This window comes from Tachypleus tridentatus, chromosome 7 (genome assembly GCF_004210375.1).
Source record: "Tachypleus tridentatus isolate NWPU-2018 chromosome 7, ASM421037v1, whole genome shotgun sequence".
Lineage (NCBI taxonomy): Eukaryota > Metazoa > Arthropoda > Merostomata > Xiphosura > Limulidae > Tachypleus > Tachypleus tridentatus.
The window spans coordinates 130,856,330-130,876,771 of NC_134831.1; the positions used below are offsets into that span (position 1 = coordinate 130,856,330).

At 33.1% G+C, this 20,442-nt stretch overlaps 1 protein-coding gene across 1 annotated transcript in view; it reads right to left on the bottom strand.

Annotated features, from left to right (window-relative positions):
• Positions 1 to 20,442, bottom strand: part of LOC143256606 (proline-rich protein 5-like) — a 38,379-nt gene that overhangs the window by 12,312 nt on the left and 5,625 nt on the right. Inside the window, exons 2-5 of the mRNA XM_076514026.1 lie at positions 18,172 to 18,258; positions 11,895 to 11,943; positions 3,697 to 3,754; positions 1,663 to 1,754 (exon numbers count right to left, since the gene is read on the bottom strand). Of these exons, the coding sequence (XP_076370141.1) occupies positions 1,663 to 1,754; positions 3,697 to 3,754; positions 11,895 to 11,943; positions 18,172 to 18,258 (286 nt within the window). The remainder of the gene's footprint in view (positions 1 to 1,662; positions 1,755 to 3,696; positions 3,755 to 11,894; positions 11,944 to 18,171; positions 18,259 to 20,442) is intronic.

Sequence of the window (20,442 nt, forward strand, 5' to 3'; positions counted from 1 at the left end):
ACCTCTTACAACAAGTATGGAGATTTGTTTTTCGTGTCCCTCGCATAGTATTTTAAATCATCTGGTCCAATTCACATGAATTTGGGTCGAATTCATTCTGAATGCCATTTGCTCCAAACCTCTTGTGGACAACATAGCATCCAGGTTAATGACCATTGTCCAAGATATCATAAAACGATCTGAATTATTACTAGTGGACCAAGTAAAAGTCAGTTTAAACAAATCCATATAGTTAAACTATCTTCACCAACTTTCACGGTTGGGATGACACTGTTATATCCAAAGCATTCAGTAGATTACCATTAATCCCAGAAATGTCCAGAAATCAGGGAGAAGTGGAAGTATTATATTATTCCGAGCTAATGCTTAAAGCGCTAGAAGAGAAATATCTATTGCCTTTTGTTCACAGGTGTGATAAGTGGCTTATGGGTTGCAGCCAATACATAAAATTTAAAAGCATGGATTGGCTTATGGGTTGGAGATAATCAGTATAAATTAACAGCATGGATTGGCTTGTGGGTTGCAGCCAATCCACATGATTCAACAGCATGGAGCTCCTTGTGTATTGGTTTACTCTTTTAAAACCTCGTGAAATATTTGGAGGATTCATCTAATTCAGTTCTTATTGTTTCTTCAATGTGATTTAAGATTGTTAATATCAAGGATTAGTCAAATGTAGATGATCTGGATAATAAGATTGTTAATATGAAGGATTAGTCAAATTTGGATGATCTGGATGATAAGATTGTTAATATTAAGGATTAGTCAAATGTGGATGATCTTGATGATAAGATTGTTAACATCAAGAATTAGTCAAATGTGGATAATCTGGATGATAAGATTGTTAACATCAAGGATTAGTCAAATGTTGATGATCTGGATGATAAGATTGTTAACATCAAGGATTAATCAAATGTGGATAATCTGGATGATAAGATTGTTAACATCAAGGATTAGTGAAATGTTGATGATCTGGATGATAAGATTGTTAACATCAAGGATTAGTCAAATGTTGATGATCTGGATGATATTCCACAATGAAACGTCCAATTATCTTCCATTTCTTCATCACAGTGAATGTGGATATATGTATAGACGGAATAAGACGTTCCTAACACTGAAACTGTCAATGTTATGTTATTATTAGTTCTTGTATGGAGCTGTTTTCTTGTTATTTCTTAAATTCAACTGATTGACTGTGAAACCGCTGACATTTTTAAACACTACACAACATTTAGTGGAGGCACATCCATTACAAGCTTTGGTGTATTGTGTCAGTACTTTTAGGACTATAATATAGTTTACGAAAGGTAATTTATGTCTATGATTTAGCTAATACACTTTAAATCTGGCTTTCAATCGCTTCTTTCGTTTTATGGTGTTAACATATTGTTTTCATAGGTTTTAGCCTTTCTGTTTATAGTAAATGTTATTGTATTTATTTTGTACTGTCTACTACAAAGTTTATGTACACATCCTTTGATAATACGCATTTATATATCAAGTGTCAGAACTCTTACGATTTCACCTTTCTGAGCTTCGAGTTATAGATGAATTTCCTAATACGGAAAGGTTCATAAATGTATCATTTTCATTGTTAGATTTATTCGTGTTTTATAAACTCATTTGTACAAGGTGATAAAATGATACTTGCACACAAACCTTGACAAGAAACAAAACTGCTTCCAGCAAAGGTAAGACATTCACAAAAAGGTTCTCCCAAGTTTCCTCTAAACGTTTCAGTAAACTTTTACCTATCGGGTATAAATACATAAAAATGAGATACACTCCTGAACTGGTTTTTATTATTTTACTAAAATCAGTAATTTTTGCAAAGGTTTACAGAATGCTAAAAAAACAACAAAGATACATATCATAGCTTAGATGAGAGCCATATGAAAAATACTTTTAAAACTAAGTAACATTTTGTATAGTAGCTCCAAGTCCTGGTTTGTTTTATTTGATTTAAACTAGCAATACAATAACCCTAAAGAAATTGGAATAAACCTTTTTTTTTCAATCTGTTTTTGATTTTGAAATAATATAGTTTTTAACACTGAATACAAAATTTAAAGAAAAGTTATTTAGGATAACATTATGATAAAAGTAACAAATAAAAATTAGTAAACAACACTCGTGAAATTATTCAAAAACAACATTTTAAAGTAGCTTCTAAATGTTTCAGTAAATAATTACGAGAAAGTTATAATGTAACATTAAGAACTATTCATATTTCAGGTGTTTTAGAATAACCAAACAAAAGAGCTTATAGAAAGCTTAAATGCTATTTTCTGAATAACACGATACTAATATGTTACTGAAAGCTTAAAAATTTCTTAAAGAAAACTTTTTACAGTTTGTTTATTTTTTAAACTTGGTTTAGTTTTTTTAAATTTCGCACAAAACTAATCCAGGTCTATCTTCTATACGTGTCCCTAAATTTTGAAGTGATGGACAAGAGGGAAGACAGTAAGTCAATATCACCAATCATCAACTGTTTGACTATTCTTTACCAAGAACTATTGGGGTTGACCGTCACATAATAACGCTTTTTCATTATCTAAAGGGCGAGCTTGTTCAAAGATTGGATTCTAAACTATTTTCAGCAGCTCTTCCGTAGCCTACAAGTAAAGATACTGGTATTTGCTTGTTTTTATTTTTTGACATCGAAAGTATATAGTTTCTTAATTCATTCTATGCTAGAATAATATCCCAGATATTGAGAGAAAGACTGAATAGGTAAATTTTCACCGTTTATGAAGTCATGATATTTATCATGATATTATTATCATGATATTCTTCTATTAAAACTCATGGATATTTTGACATCTTTCTATCAAAACTAACCCCAAGTTTGTGCTATCGATAGTTTTAATACAAAAAAGTGTTTATTTTTTTTAAGTTTTGTTATCACACACTCCCAGCTAACATAAGTACCATATCTAATGATAAAAATAAATAATTTGTTTTATATAAGTTTGCCAGTCTGTTTTACAACGTCTATGTTTATCACAACTTACATTCTTGCTCAGAGTAGTAACAGTTCTTATGTTAAAATTGCCCTCAGTTTATTTTATAGGCAATACTTTCATTTCAAGATATAGCGCCACCTACTGAATATAGTTTAATCCTCAGTTTCTTTCTCACCTAAGAGGATTAAAATATGTACCACTGGACAGAATAAATACATTAAGTATACTTAAATACAATCCCTTTAAGATGTTTCAGCTTTGGGATCGTTATAATAGAAATACGCAAATAGAGTACATAATAAAAACATGAACTTTACAGAACCTTATTCATATAACCTTTAATAAATATCCCCCCCCACAAACAAATTTCGTTTTTTTTTTCCTTCCAGTTCGGCCTGGCATGGCCAGGTGGGTTAAGGCTTTCGACTGAGGGTCGCGGGTTCGAATCTCCGTCACACTAAACATGCTCGCCCTTTCAGCCATGAGAGCGTTATGATATGACGGTCAATTCCACTATTCGTTGGTAAAAGAGTAACCCAAGAGTTGGCGGTGGGTAGTGATGACTACCTGCCTTCCCTCTAGTCTTACATTGCTAAATTAGGGACAGCTAACGCAGATAGCCCTCGTGTAGCTTTGCGCGAGATTCAAAACAAACCAAACTAAACTTTTTAAGACCGCTTCCCCTGGTTCACATTCCTAGCACATACACACGAACTGTTCTTACCTTGAGCTTGTCGAATTTGTTCTCTCACGATTATCATTCCTTTGGTTAAAATTTGTTGCTACAAGGACGTGTGAAAAAAAAAGAAAAAAATTGATATAATTTTAAAATTTTAACATTAAAACATGTTTTAAAATTAAAATGAGTCTAAATTAAACTTAATATGATGTTTCATTGTTTCATGTATAAAAACTTCATGTTCTGAAATTAAAGTCAAGGAGGTTTGGAAATAGGACCAGTAGTGTTAAATTACGACTTATTACTTCAAGCGATATATTTATAAAAAGAGTGAGGCCACATTAATTAATGCACATTGCAACTAAGTAACTGGATTTCTTGTAAATGAAACTGATATCAACAACAAACACATTATTATATGCATGTATCAACTTAATTATAACATATTCACAACAGCCACGTTTGTTAAATATAACATTAAATGCAAGAATAACCATTCAATAATAAAAATATTTGTTTTTATCTCATTATCAAACAAACCAATTAACTTATAAAACTAGATGTCACGATTAAAGTACATATACAATGTCAAAATTATCATTTTAAACTTTTCTACTGAATAAATAATTTTAAACTTTACAAACGTTTTATATTTGATTTGTAGTAAATTAGGACACAAGAAAACACTCGAAGAAAGGTTGGTTACATTTACAGTGTGTCCAACATCTTTGTTATCTCTCTCATCATTTTTATATAATGTAACATCTTTTTTACATCTTGTCATCATTTTAACTGAATGATAACATATTTGAAACATCTTGTCATCATTTTCACTGAATGTAACATATTTGGTACATCTTGTCATCATTTTCACTGAATGATAACATATTTGGTACATCTTGTCATCATTTTCACTGAATGTAACATATTTGGTACATCTTGTCATCATTTTCACTGAATGTAACATATTTGGTACATCTTGTCATCATTTTCACTGAATGTAACATATTTGGTACATCTTGTCATCATTTTCACTGAATGTAACATATTTGGTACATCTTGTCATCATTTTCACTGAATGTAACATATTTGGTACATCTTGTCATCATTTTCACTGAATGTAACATATTTGGTACATCTTGTCATCATTTTCACTGAATGTAACATATTTGGTACATCTTGTCATCATTTTCACTGAATGTAACATATTTGGTACATCTTGTCATCATTTTCACTGAATGTAACATATTTGGTACATCTTGTCATCATTTTCACTGAATGTAACATATTTGGTACATCTTGTCATCATTTTCACTGAATGTAACATATTTGGTACATCTTGTCATCATTTTCACTGAATGTAACATATTTGGTACATCTTGTCATCATTTTCACTGAATGTAACATATTTGGTACATCTTGTCATCATTTTCACTGAATGTAACATATTTGGTACATCTTGTCATCATTTCCACTGAATGTAACATATTTGGTACATCTTGTCATCATTTTCACTGAATGTAACATATTTGGTACATCTTGTCATCATTTTCACTGAATGTAACATATTTGGTACATCTTGTCATCATTTTCACTGAATGTAACATATTTGGTACATCTTGTCATCATTTTCACTGAATGTAACATATTTGGTACATCTTGTCATCATTTTCACTGAATGTAACATATTTGGTACATCTTGTCATCATTTTCACTGAATGTAACATATTTGGTACATCTTGTCATCATTTTCACTGAATGTAACATATTTGGTACATCTTGTCATCATTTTCACTGAATGTAAGATATTTGGTACATCTTGTCATCATTTTCACTGAATGTAACATATTTGGTACATCTTGTCATCATTTTCACTGAATGTAACATATTTGGTACATCTTGTCATCATTTTCACTGAATGTAACATATTTGGTACATCTTGTCATCATTTTCACTGAATGTAACATATTTGGTACATCTTGTCATCATTTTCACTGAATGTAACATATTTGGTACATCTTGTCATCATTTTCACTGAATGTAACATATTTGGTACATCTTGTCATCATTTTCGCTGAATGTAACATATTTGGTACATCTTGTCATCATTTTCGCTGAATGTAACATATTTGGTACATCTTGTCATCATTTTCACTGAATGTAACATATTTGGTACATCTTGTCATCATTTTCGCTGAATGTAACATATTTGGTACATCTTGTCATCATTTTCCCTGAATGTAACATATTTGGTACATCTTGTCATCATTTTCGCTGAATGTAACATATTTGGTACATCTTGTCATCATTTTCACTGAATGTAACATATTTGGTACATCTTGTCATCATTTTCACTGAATGTAACATATATGGTACATCTTGACATCATTTTCGCTGAATGTAACATATTTGGTACATCTTGTCATCATTTTCGCTGAATGTAACATATTTGGTACATCTTGTCATCATTTTCGCTGAATGTAACATATTTGGTACATCTTGTCATTATTTTAACTGAATGATAACATATTTGGTACATCTTGTCATCATTTTCGCTGAATGTAACATATTTGGTACATCTTGTCATCATTTTCACTGAATGTAACATATTTGGTACATCTTGTCATCATTTTCCCTGAATGTAACATATTTGGTACATCTTGTCATCATTTTCACTGAATGTAACATATTTGGTACATCTTGTCATCATTTTCACTGAATGTAACATATTTGGTACATCTTGTCATCATTTTCACTGAATGTAACATATTTGGTACATCTTGTCATCATTTTAACTGAATGATAACATAGTTGGTACATCTTGTCATCATTTTCACTGAATGTAACATATTTGGTACATCTTGTCATCATTTTCACTGAATGTAACATATTTGGTACATCTTGTCATTATTTTAACTGAATGATAACATATTTGGTACATCTTGTCATCATTTTCGCTGAATGTAACATATTTGGTACATCTTGTCATCATTTTCACTGAATGATAACATAGTTGGTACATCTTGTCATCATTTTCGCTGAATGTAACATATTTGGTACATCTTGTCACCATTTTCACTGAATGTAACATATTTGGTACATCTTGTCATCATTTTCACTGAATGTAACATATTTGGTACATCTTGTCATCATTTTCACTGAATGTAACATATTTGGTACATCTTGTCATCATTTTCACTGAATTTAACATATTTGGTACATCTTGTCATCATTTTCACTGAATGTAACATATTTGGTACATCTTGTCATCATTTTCACTGAATGTAACATATTTGGTACATCTTGTCATTATTTTAACTGAATGATAACATAGTTGGTACATCTTGTCATCATTTTCACTGAATGTAACATATTTGGTACATCTTGTCATCATTTTCACTGAATGTAACATATTTGGTACATCTTGTCATCATCTTCACTGAATGTAACATATTTGGTACATCTTGTCATCATTTTCACTGAATGTAACATAGTTGGTACATCTTGTCATCTGCTTTATTGAGCACAACAACATCTCCTTACATCTCACTTTCTCTATATTGAATGTTTTTGGTAAATAGTGAAGGAATATTAGAGAGATAGCTTATTTTCAGATGAATTTTTTTTTATAAAATCGTGTAAGTTTGAAAGTATTATTAATAAAAAAAATATGCTTGTAAAATAAAATGATCGTTTTTGGTTAGAATCGGTTCATATAAGTACTCTTACTCGATTAATCAGTTGCTTCAACTTATCATTTTGGAAAACTTCATTAATTTTCCAACAAACTATCTATGTGTGTGTTTCATTTATAGTAGATCCCCATCGGATTATCCATTATATCCACCCAGGGGAATCACACCCGTGACTTTAGTGTTGTAAGTCCAAACACTTACCGCTGTACCACCGAGGGACTTCACCAACAGACTTCTCATCTCGACTCTAGTTTTTTCTAAGTTTAAGATTTTGTTTGTTTAAAGTTAAGAACAAAGCTTCACAGTGATATATTTGTGTTCTTTCCACCACGGGGATCGAAACCTTATTTCTAGTGGTGTGAGTCAGCAGGCATGCCACTGTGCCACTGGGTTGCTGTTGGATAAAAATGGTGCTTTGTGATCTTTCTTTATTACAATCTTCTTTTCAATCAACCTGGCCAGAAGACAGATTGGAGAATAGTTCGTATTGAGAAAAATAGATAACTAAACACTCAGTTCTTCAGATAATCATATAAATATACAAACTATCATTGAATGAAATCTTTTAATTTCGTTAACACTAAAATTCCTCTATTAACCCATAAAAAGTTTCAAGAGCAAAATTATACCTTTTCTAAAAATTTTTGTTGTGCTGGATAATTGTAGCCATAATTAGTTCCATTAGTTATCATTCCCAGATTAGCAATACAAAGGTTCATGGTTTGTGAGCCTTTTGTGAATTAAAAAAAATTATTTATTCACACTTTCCCTCATTGCCAAAATAATCTACTCAGTTATACACGAGTAGTTCAAGAGTTACTGGCGGATGTTAGTTCAAAATTAGCGAAGGCTATACGCAGATAGACCTTTATGGAAAAATTCCATACCAAACCAAACATTCTATTCCTTTAAAATCTACTAATACAACTAGTACTTGAAAACTGTTCTCACTTCTGTATTATAATTACGTTAAATTAAGATTTAATTGTAGTAATACGGATGTCAATTGGATTGCTTGAAACTAAAGAATTTCAGAATTGGAACATACTTATGAGTCGGGGCTCAACTCTGATTGGTTTCTATATACACAGAGAGTTGAATACATTATATTAAAGCTATAATTACATGAAAATCAAAATGACACGTGACAATTACAATTGATATAATGTTACTGTGCAAGGAGGCACATTACAACTATATTTTAACGTTGTTTGGCATGACTTAAATAGTTTGATGCTATCGAAAATTTATTGGTTTAAGGAAGAATATATAACAGTATCTTCTGATGCAAAATATTAGTACATTTAAATCGAGGATTTATAATTTTAAAGACGGAGATATCCCTTGTATTTAATTGAATTGAAAAACAAGGTAATATGCATCATTCTGGGGTATTAGGACCATCCAGAACGAAACCTACAACAAATTCTATCCTGGCCAGGGTAAGCAAAATGCAATGTCTTGTAAGAGGTGAGAATCCACCACTGACAAAAACCATCCACGTACCTCAAGCAACAGTACTCAATATAGTCAAGAAAACTGCCCATTTGGAAACGAGGCTTTCACTCCTACCTCACATCCCTCTATCACAAATAGCGAATGAAATAAATATACCTAATATCTCCTACAAAGACATCGTCAAATTAAAGGACGCGGCATCTATGGATTTCTGTGCAATATATAATTTCTGAAACTGGCGCTGGGAAATCGTCTTTTTCGTAGAGTAGGTGGATTATGGAGAGCCAGGAGGAGAGAGTTATGTGCTTTGGACATGATAGCCTTACAGTGGAACTTTTAAAGTGAAAACCATATCTCTGGGCTATTATCAAGATGCATGATCTTGTGGTAAAGCATGATCAGACGTGACACCGTGAATGGTAACTCAGCATCTATATACACACACTCATGTATATACAAATACACACACACATAGAGATTATTGTATAAAACGAACTTCTTGAGCGTAAATTATATATAAATGCTGAAATGCACAAAACAGACTTCAATTCTATGGTTGATGGCTTTATCATCATTTGAACAAAAGAAGAGCATTGATTAGTTCATCTGATCAGCTAGGGTGGTCAAGTATTCACAAGCAAAAATGTATGTACATTGAAAAAACTCTATATAAATGTGTCCCACGGCGTTAGATCACTTATACAACCTGCTACAGCTGATTAGAATGGGAACAGGGCTATGTTGTATTAGCACTACACTTTAACAATCCTTAGGTTACGTAATCTTCATTAATAAGTATTTAAATACCTTTACTAAAGAGAGATAAATACCCACATACACTAGCTTTTACAAGTCTATGAATAATACCAAGAATCAGTATGGCCCTACTCTAAGGAGTCTGATACAGAAACAGATCCTTATGAGGTAAAAATTACAACCGCTAGACTTCCAACTGATCTTTTACCTTTAATTACCTATAAATACCCACTAGAAAGTTTATATCATATATCTGAATATGCCTTAATAAAAGGATAATCTAATCTAGTTATGTAATATTTAACTAACACTTATTTTAACTGAGATATGTTATTGAGTACGTTTAAGTTTTTGCCATCTGTTACATCAAAAGCAACAAAATTTCACTGAAGATTTACAGCTTTTGGGAAGAAATTGTTAAAGGTGAATTTTCAACAAATTTAATAATTGCCTTAGAAACTGTACTTTGGTTAAGTATATTCCTATGCGGGTGCCATATTTTTAAACACTTTAGTTTTTGAGTAAAAAATATAATAATAATGCGGGTCCTCCAACTGAAGTTCCTCTCGGTCGTTCGGCTGTTTCCGTGACGTTTTATAACTATGACGTAATAGTTGCCAAACACCCTTCGTTGCGCGCTGACTATTTTGTTTCTTTCAGTGCTGATGTTTTATGTAAATCTATCGGTGCTTTTTTTCGGATTACATACTTTTAGTCGGTTTCGCTCATACGACAATGTGTCAAACATTGCCAACCAGAAGAGAGTGCGTTTGTATCTGCTAGCCATAAATCACACCTACACCTTGCACAAACATACGGAAGATATCATATGAATTATACATTTATGGTAAATATTAAATTCAGACTGCTACATCTAATTTGACTTTATAGACAGAATTATGCCGTATAATTAAAATTCATTTTGTTACGAGTCATAAATACCCGGTACAATGATTGTGGAAGGGCTGAGTATTAGTTCCCAAAGTACAAACAAATAAAACCCAGTCTGTGAAACCAATAATTTATAAACACCAGACAGGTTTCGAAATGCTTAAAATTGAATTTACCTAGATATACGTATTGATATATATTATTAAGTTTCAGGCTGTATTTACCTTGATATAGGTATTGATATATACTGCTAAGTTTCAGATTGTATTTAACTAGATATAGGTATTGATGTATGTTGTTAAGTTTCAGTCCGTATTTACCTAGATATAGGTAATAATATATATTGTTAAGTTTCAGATTGTATTTACCCAAATATAGGAATTGGTATATATTCAAGAGTTAACAGACACATTTGAACTGTATTTGTAGAGTATACAAAAGCGTCAGAGTTTAAATTTGTCTGTGTATTCTAGTACTGAAGATTACGTTGCACCTGGTTATTATTTCTTTACTTGATTCGTTGTAAATGTTGCAAAACTTATTCTTTGAGGTTATATATACATAATATCTTATATTTCATTCCAAATTCGCGGGAATGCAAGATGTACAAGAGCAAAAATATGCTCCAAAATTATAACAAGTCTTAACTGACGTACATCAACCATATTAAGCATGAGGTACTGTGAAAACAGCGAACGCCTTGAATAAATAAACATGCTGTATATCTTGAGACCCGAAGCATATGTTTCTACCATAGGTTATTGAGTCTCGATTAGACAATATGTGTTTGTGTATAAGTACGCAAACAATGAGCTACGATAATTGAAACAGCAATTATGTAGATAGACAGAAAAACAAAAGATAGATAAATGGATTTTTTTTTTCCACTAAAACACATCATTCCTTCTCGGAGCCATAAACATTTACTATATTCCTCATCCATTTCTCGCTTTGCTGCTACTACAAATAAAAATTGAACGGGGTTTGAGGCTTTGTCTAAAGGGTCCAGGGTTCGAGATTCGATGCCACTGAACATGCTGTGGATACGTTATAAATGTAACCGTATATCCAATTCTTTTTTTAAAAATAATCAAATAAAGGCCTTGTCAGTTGCTCAAAATTAAGAACGGATATTCCTGAACTCTTGATCTGGCCCCCTGGCTCACGTGCACATAAGGTATCGCTGCTTTTTAAATTCCAAATTAAAGATAGTTCAAAATTATTACAAGACGAAATACCGTTTTACATGAAAGCGATGAGAGGTTATTACTTCGTAACGTTCCCTGGCTGGACAGCGGTAAGTCTTTGGATTTATAACGCTGAAAGCGGGAGGGTTCGATTCCCATCAGTGTACACAGCAGATAGTCATATGTGGTTTTACTAAAGAAAAACTCATACATACATTTTAATACTTGCAACTAAAGGGACCTGAGAGGTTCTTACCTTGTAATACTCGTAAATAAACGGACCTGCATTTGAGCTCTGAAGTGTTCTGTAATGAGAGTAAAAATTACTCTGGTTAAACTGAAGTAACACCAATCAACGTAGATTAGATAAACAGAAAATAAAAAGACGAAAAATAGGTAAATAAACATTTTTTTCCCTAAATCACAGTTGAACCCATAGAAAAAATAACATCCTTTATTGATAAATATTTTTTATCACAACTAGATACAACCACACACTTTCGACAATTAACGACCATAGAATAAGTGTCTTAAATTTATACGGTTTTATAATAGTAATTTTTCTTTCATATAAACATAACTGCGGTGATTAAAACAGATATCACAGATTTGAAAGCCGAACTAATGGACAAGTATTTGAAACGGTTAGGTTTGTTTTTGAATTTCGCGCAAAGCTACTCGAGGGCTATCTGCGCTAACCGTCCTTAATTTAGCAGTGTAAGACTAGAGGGAAGGCAGCTAGTCATCACCACTCACCGCCAACTCTTTTACCAACGAATAGTGGGATTGACCGTCACATTATAACGCCGCCACGGCTGAAAGTGCGAGCATGTTTAGTGCGACTGGGATTCGAACCCCCGACCCTCGGATTACGAGTCGAACGCTTTAACACGCTTGGCCAAAACGATTAGGATATTTACAATTGAATACAATTTTGAGAATACGCGTGACAGTAATTATGCGGGTGTTTCACCTGTCCTTTCATACATGCTACACCCCTATAAAGCTCAACTTTCTCTAATTATACTGAGATTTGACAGCTGTTTATCTGTTTCTGTTTAACTGTGTCAACATGGAGGTATTTAAGGGATGATAAAGTGACTCTTCATGGCCAGATGGTTAAGGCGGTCGACACGTAATGTGAAGGGCGCGGGTTCGATTCCATGTGACGGACAACCACATTATAACGCCTCTTGGTAATAAAATAGCCTAAGAGTTGGCGGTGGGTGGTGAAGACTAGTTGCCTTTTCTCTAGTCTTACGCTACCAAATCAGGGATGGCGAGCGCAGGTAGCCCTTGTGTAGCTTTGCTCGAAATTAAAAACAAACAATGTTGATAAATACAAAAGCACAGATAAAAATAAGTAGCGATTCTTTCTGATGTGTCGTAGTTGTGAACAAGTAACTTTGCACTGGATAGTTTGTCTGGACAGGATCAAGGGAATGATACTTCACGACATTATTATTAGTGACCAATCAACAGCCCCATTGCTCATAATTTGATATGAATTTGAATACAGAATTAAAGATATAAAAGTGTTTAGAAACTGATATTCTGAAAAATGTTTGAACTCGCCCAAGATCTTGCTTGCTTGTTTTGAATTTCGTGAAAGGTCTACCTGCTTTACTCACCCCTAATTTAGTAGGGACAGACTAGAGGTAGTCAACACCACCCAACGCTAACTCTTGGGCTACTTTTATACAACCGAATATTGTAAGTGACTATAACATTATAAGATCCCCACTGTTAAAAGGGCGAGCACATTTATTGTAACGGGGATTCAAACACGCGACTCTCAGATTGCGAGTCGAGCGCCTTAACTTTTGAAGATATTAGAATTGACAGCAACGCTATTAGGCCTGAGATCTTTATTAATTAAAAGAGATAACGTTTCATATTTACAAATAACCAAAGAAACTTTGTGCTATGTTGTAGAAGGTGTGTGAACGTTTTGTTGGCGATACAGACATATTGAGGAAATAGGGGGCGCGTCTGTTAGAATAGGTGTATGTATTTTACTGGACGAGTTTGGAACGAGTTTACCTATATTGTTTTGTAAGCACTATATTACTCTTTTTTTTTTTTGCAAGTTTAGTCAAATCAGAAATCTCTTTCTCTTGCAGATTTGATATATTTTTACTTCCGTAGCGTGAACCCAAGTAGGCTTTTCTCAGTTCATATTTTCGTATACAAAACAATAAGGATTTCATCAGTGATGACGAGAAAACCCACTTGTAGAGAAAAATATATGTAAAAACGTCTGGTTTGGGTAAAGAAAATTTTTATGTAGAAGAGCGAACAACGTTTCGACCTTCTTCGATCAACGTCAGGTTCACAAAGAAAGAAAGAGGTAGCTGGCCGATAGCTGACCACATGTTTGAAGGGGTTGTGTAACTGAGTGTAGGAGTGTAGATGGCGTGTTTAGATATTTGAATATATTTATTAATATAAGTATAAAGGTGTTCCTTTGTATTGGTTTATTTTGGGCTTGAGTTGTTGTATAAGTAAGGCTTCTTTAATTTTGCGTTTATTTCTTTATTTAGTATTTGGGTGTTTTCCATGGTTTTGTTGTGTTTATCTGATTTGCAGTGTTCGAAAACGTGTGAATATAGAATATAGAAGTCGTGGCAGTTGTCACACTGTATTTTATAAATAATGTTGGTGTGGTGTTTGTCAGTGTAATTTTTACACAGTATACACCTTAGTTTTGTGCCTGGTTTTTGAATAAATTTGGTATTAATGTCATATTTTGTTACTAGTTTTTTTCCAAATGTTGGTTATTTTTCTATTGATATCGGGAATATATGTCAGGAAACTAACCCCTAATTTTGTAAAGGTAAAACCATCAAAAATTTTAATCAATGCACAAACATTATCCGAAATACAAAGAACTACATGACTTACAAAAACAAAAAATGAACCTAGACCATCAACTGGCATGCTTCATTAAACCAGAGATTTACAGACTTATACAACGAAACATAAACCAAATCAATACTAAGAACGACAAAGACAAAAAGATCTGCCACAACAAAAAACTAGAAAAACTAAGCTGCAAACAACAGAAAAGACACCAACACAACAAACTGTTGACTAACCTCATAATTAACAGATCCGACCGACAATTAAACACAGACGAAATACATCTACTTAACAAAGGGCTTAACTTCGCAATAGCACCCAGATACATTCCAAACTTAGAAATTAAAACATGTTTAGAAGACCTAGCCAGGAGACTTGTGATACTTTCCACAAAAAAACAACAGAAAAAAGACAACTTCGACAAATCTATTGATATCCAACAGCCAAACTTACCAGGAAAAATTTATATTTTCCAGAAACACCTAAAAACAACATCTTAAACGATTTTCTCAAAGAATTTTCTCACAAAACCATCAACATAATTTCACAAAACAGAAAACTAAAAAACAATCTTACAAAAAGAGACATTAATTCCATTAAAAACCTAAAACAAGACAAAAACATAAAAATTCTAAAAGCAGACAAAGGAAACGCTGTAGTCATAATGAACACGAATGAATACATCCAAAACATGAAGAACATCCTATCAGACACAAACAAATTTAAACTAATACACACAAATCCAACAAAGATACACGAAACGCAACTAAACAAAATATTACTAAAAATGAAAAAAGCCAACATAATTTCACAAACACTTTATTCCTACCTACGTAAAACCCACTCGCGCAGACCACAAATGTACGGCATCCCCAAACCTCATAAACCAGATTGTCCATTACGACCAATAATGTTCACATATGTATCATTTAATTACAATCTTGGTAAATACACAGCATAGGCATTCTCCAAATATGTAACATCAGCCAGCTCATTCATCAAAGACTCTTTTAATTTCAAGTCTAATCTAAATCAACTTAATCATAAAGCCTTAATGGCCAGTTTCGATGTTATATCTCTCTTTACAGAAGTTTCAACCACTGAAGCCTGCAAGATAGCCTTAGAACTCTATATCCGAGACCCTAACCCAACTACAGACATTCCCAGTAACCAATTAGCAACCCTCATAGAATTCACCACGAGGAAGACAAACTTCATGTTCAACAACCAAAACTATATACAAACAAATGGTCTAAGCATGGGCAACCCAGTATTACCAGTTCTAGCCAATATTTTTATGACACAAGTTGAAATACAAGCAGTTAACACAGCATTACATCCACCACTATACTGGTGCGTACATGTAGATGACACGATTGCGGATTTCAGATCTACAGAACACACACTGAATTTTATCAATCACATTAACTCTATACATCCCAACATTAACTACACATGTGAACAGGAAGGAAGCAATCAAGTATCATTTCTTAACCTCAAAATTACAAGAACCAATACACAATTTAAAACAGAAATCCACCGAAAAATCACCAATACTGGACTATACATTCCTTGGGACTCAGCACATGAAACAAAACAAAGACTCAACATACTAAGAAACCAAATAAACACAGCCATAAAACTATGCTCACCAGATAAAATTAATCACGAATTAGACAAAATAAAACAATACTTCATCAACATTAATAAGTTTCCTCCACAAACAGTAGAAAACATTATACGCACACACCTAGACAGAAAGCAAAATCAACTAACAAAAGTAAATATATCTCACGAATCAAAAAATCACGAAACCATATACTGCTGCATTCCATGTATTCCCGACATCAACAGAAAAATAACCAACATTTGGCAAAAACTAGTAACAAATTATAACATTCCAGTTAATACCAAATTTATTCAAAAATCAGGCACAAAACTGAGGTCTATACTATGTAAAAACTACACTGACAAACACCACACCAACATTATTTATAAAATACAATGTGATAACTGCCACGACTTCTATATTGGAGAAACAAGTAGAAAAATGGAAAGCAGATTCAAAGAACACAAAAAGTCACCTTCACACGTTTTCGAACACTGCAAATCAGATAAACACAACATAACCATAGAAAACACTCAAATACTAAATAAAGAAACAAACATAAACAAACGCAAAATTAAAGAAGCCTTACTAATACAACAACTTAAGCCCAAAATAAACCAATACAAAGGAACACCTTTATACCTATATTAATAAATATAATTAAACATCTAAGCCCGCCCTCTACATTCCTACACTCAGTTACACAACCCCCTTCAAACATGTGGTCAGCTATCGGTCAGTTACCTCTTTCTTTCTTTGTGAACCTGACAATGACCGAAGAAGGTCGAAACGTTGTTCGCTCCTCTACATAAACATTTTCTCAACCCAAATCATCCGTTTTTACATAAATAAGGTTTTCACATTTTATCCATGTTTAGTATAAACTGATGCAGGTTGTTGCGTCTCTTAGTTACGCAATATAAGCTCAAGCACATTGTTACATTTCTTACGTAGTATAAACTCGTGCAGGTTGTCAAATTTCTTACGTCAGAAGCACTCAAACAAGTTATCTCATTCGTTATTCAGATAGACTATTAAAACTGTGTTTATAAGTGTAAAAGTACCAAACGTTTATAACAAAAAGTGAACGTTACAAATAGCTTACAAAGACAAATAATAAATAGTTCACCTTGAAATAATTAAATTTAATATTGCATTACTCTCCAGAAGATAGAGGCACGTACACCATCCAGAAAAGTGTTTGTCTGATATAAAATCAATATTTTCATTGTACACTTTTAAGCATGCTTCAACACAGAATGGTTATAAAACATGAGAATGTAATTCATAACCAGAAGCGTCTAAACATGGCTCTTAGATCTATTTCTTAAATCACTTCTCAAGACACTTTTGGTTAATATCAAAGCTTGTTAGTTGCATCTCTTGGTTTTTCAATGCATCACTAGCTTTTGGAGTTTAAAGCATAATTAAAAAAAATAGTTTACCCCTTCACGTTTACAAAATTTATACTTAAAGTTACGTCAGGAATCACTCTGCTACCCAACTTTACTTTTTTAGGCGTGGTCTTAAAAAATGACACTAATCAGGTTAGATTTCTGAAAAAGTGTTGTAGTTTTCCGATCTGTACGGTTGTACGTTATTATTAAATCTTATATGTGGTGAGGACGGTGGGATCCAAAGTGGGTTGTTAAACTGTTATAACAATAGTTATTTTTTTTAATCTTGTATTTTACACAGTACGCGAATGTTCGTAATGAAGTACTCAATAGGTACTTTACTTTAATCCTTCGGGCAAGTAGGTTCATTGTAGACATTGTTGTCATTGTGCCAAAGGAGCTGATAAAAAAAAAAGAGGACCCCCCTTCTTCTGGAAAAGACACTTTGTCGGTTTATTTTTTTATACAAACTGCTTCTCTGTATTTAAAGTACACATAGGGGTAACACGTGAAGGTTACGGTTTGTCACTAATCAACTGGCCAAACACATAACAGAATCCTTTTGTTACTTTACGACAAATGTCATTATCTAATTATTTATTCAGTCATTCATTCATGGCCTGAAAAGTTAAATGGTAAAAAGATGTGATAAATGTCATTCCTACCGAATTGTTTCGTGTAGTTTAGCAAGTTCTCCAACGACTAGGATTGGCTCTTGCCTTTGGAACAAGCCCACGAGTGCCTTCTGGAGACTAAAAATAAGAAGATAGAATATTTTAGTTATAAAAGCCAATGTCGATGTTACTTTTATTGAGTTAAAATGAATGTCAAATTGACTTTCTTTAAGGATAACGTGTTATCTTGGCAGAATCTCAAACACACGAAAACGTTTTTATCCATTTGACACAAGGTCTAAAATTGTCGTAATGAAAGTTCTGGCAAAGCGGAAATGACGTCAAGACCTTTGTGATTTTTTTGTTTTTGGAACTGCACTTTCCTTGTTAACTTTTGTTAAAGGAAATATCAACTCTTTACCTAATATGGTTTGTGTGCTAATTAGTTATTTCCTACGCAATGGTGTTCAATTAAAAATTTCTCATAGTACATAACTTAGCCAGAGAGAGAATAATATAGAGACAAAGAGAAAGATATCATTACGTAACGTTCGAAAGACAAACCTAGCACAGCGCGTTAATAGCTACTTACAAACAAATGTTATGCTTTGGAGTATAAACTGATAAAATATATAATTATGACTTTTTTTTTTCTTTTTTGAGTCTCTAGAAAGGCTGGAAAAACTTGAATATGCTAGCTTTCAATTTAGGCTGTATGGGTTAAAAGCCTGAAAAGTATGTTAACAAGGTGACAGTTGACTGAATACAGAAGAGCTTATGGGAAACGTATTTGCCATTATTTGTACTTTTAATTTTAGTAACGGTATTGTTTTTACTTCATTTAAATTAATTTATGTGTAAAACCAACTTTTTGCTTTTTGTTTTCATTTTGATTTTAATTCTTCATTTGTTTAATTGAACAGTAATGGAAATATATATATATACATATGATGTTATACAAATACCTTTGTACATTAATTTCACTTCGATTGAATGTAAGCAAAATTCTGAAACAACCATTAAGAGTCTTGATGACGAGAAACCCACTTGAAATAAAAATACGTCTCAGAACGGCTGGTATGGGTATTAATACTATAACAATCTGTATCTCAGAACGGCTGGTATGGGTATTAACACTATAACAATCTGTACATCAGAACGGCTGGTATGGGTATTAACACTATAACAATTTGTACATCAGAACGGCTGGTATGGATATTAACACTATAACAATCTGTACATCAGGACGCCTGGTATGGGTACTAACACTATAACAATCTGTACATCAGAACGGCTGGTATGGATATTAACACTATAACAATCTGTACATCAGGACGCCTGGTATGGGTATTAACACTATAACAATCTGTACATCAGAACGGCTGGTATGGGTATTAACACTATAACAATCTGTACATCAGAACGGCTGGTATGGGTATTAACACTATAACAATCTGTACATCAGGACGGCTGGTATGGGTATTAACACTATAACAATCTGTACATCAGAACCGCTGGTATGGGTATTAACACTATAACAATCTGTACATCGGAACGACTGGTATGGGTATTAACACTATAACAATCTGTACATCAGAACGACTGGTATGGGTATTAACACTATAACAATCTGTACATCGGAACGACTGGTATGGGTATTAACACTATAACAATCTGTACATCAGAACGGCTGGTATGGGTATTAACACTATAACAATCTGTACATCAGAACGGCTGGTATGGGTATTAACACTATAACAATCTGTACATCAGAACGGCTGGTATGGGTATTAACACTATAACAATCTGTACACCAGAACGGCTGGTATGGATATTAACACTATAACAATCTGTACATCAGAACGGCTGGTATGGGTATTAACACTATAATAATCTGTACATCAGGACGGCTGGTATGGATATTAACACTATAACAATCTGTACATCAGAACGGCTGGTATGGGTATTAACACTATAACAATCTGTACATCAGAACGGCTGGTATGGGTATTAACACTATAACAATCTGTACATCAGAACCGCTGGTATGGGTATTAACACTATAACAATCTGTACTTCAGAACGACTGGTATGGATATTAACACTATAACAATCTGTACATCAGAACGGCTGGTATGGATATTAACACTATAACAATCTGTACATCAGAACGGCTGGTATGGGTATTAACACTATAACAATCTGTACATCAGAACGGCTGGTATGGGTATTAACACTATAACAATCTGTACATCAGAACGGCTGGTATGGGTATTAACACTATAACAATCTGTACTTCAGAACGACTGGTATGGGTATTAA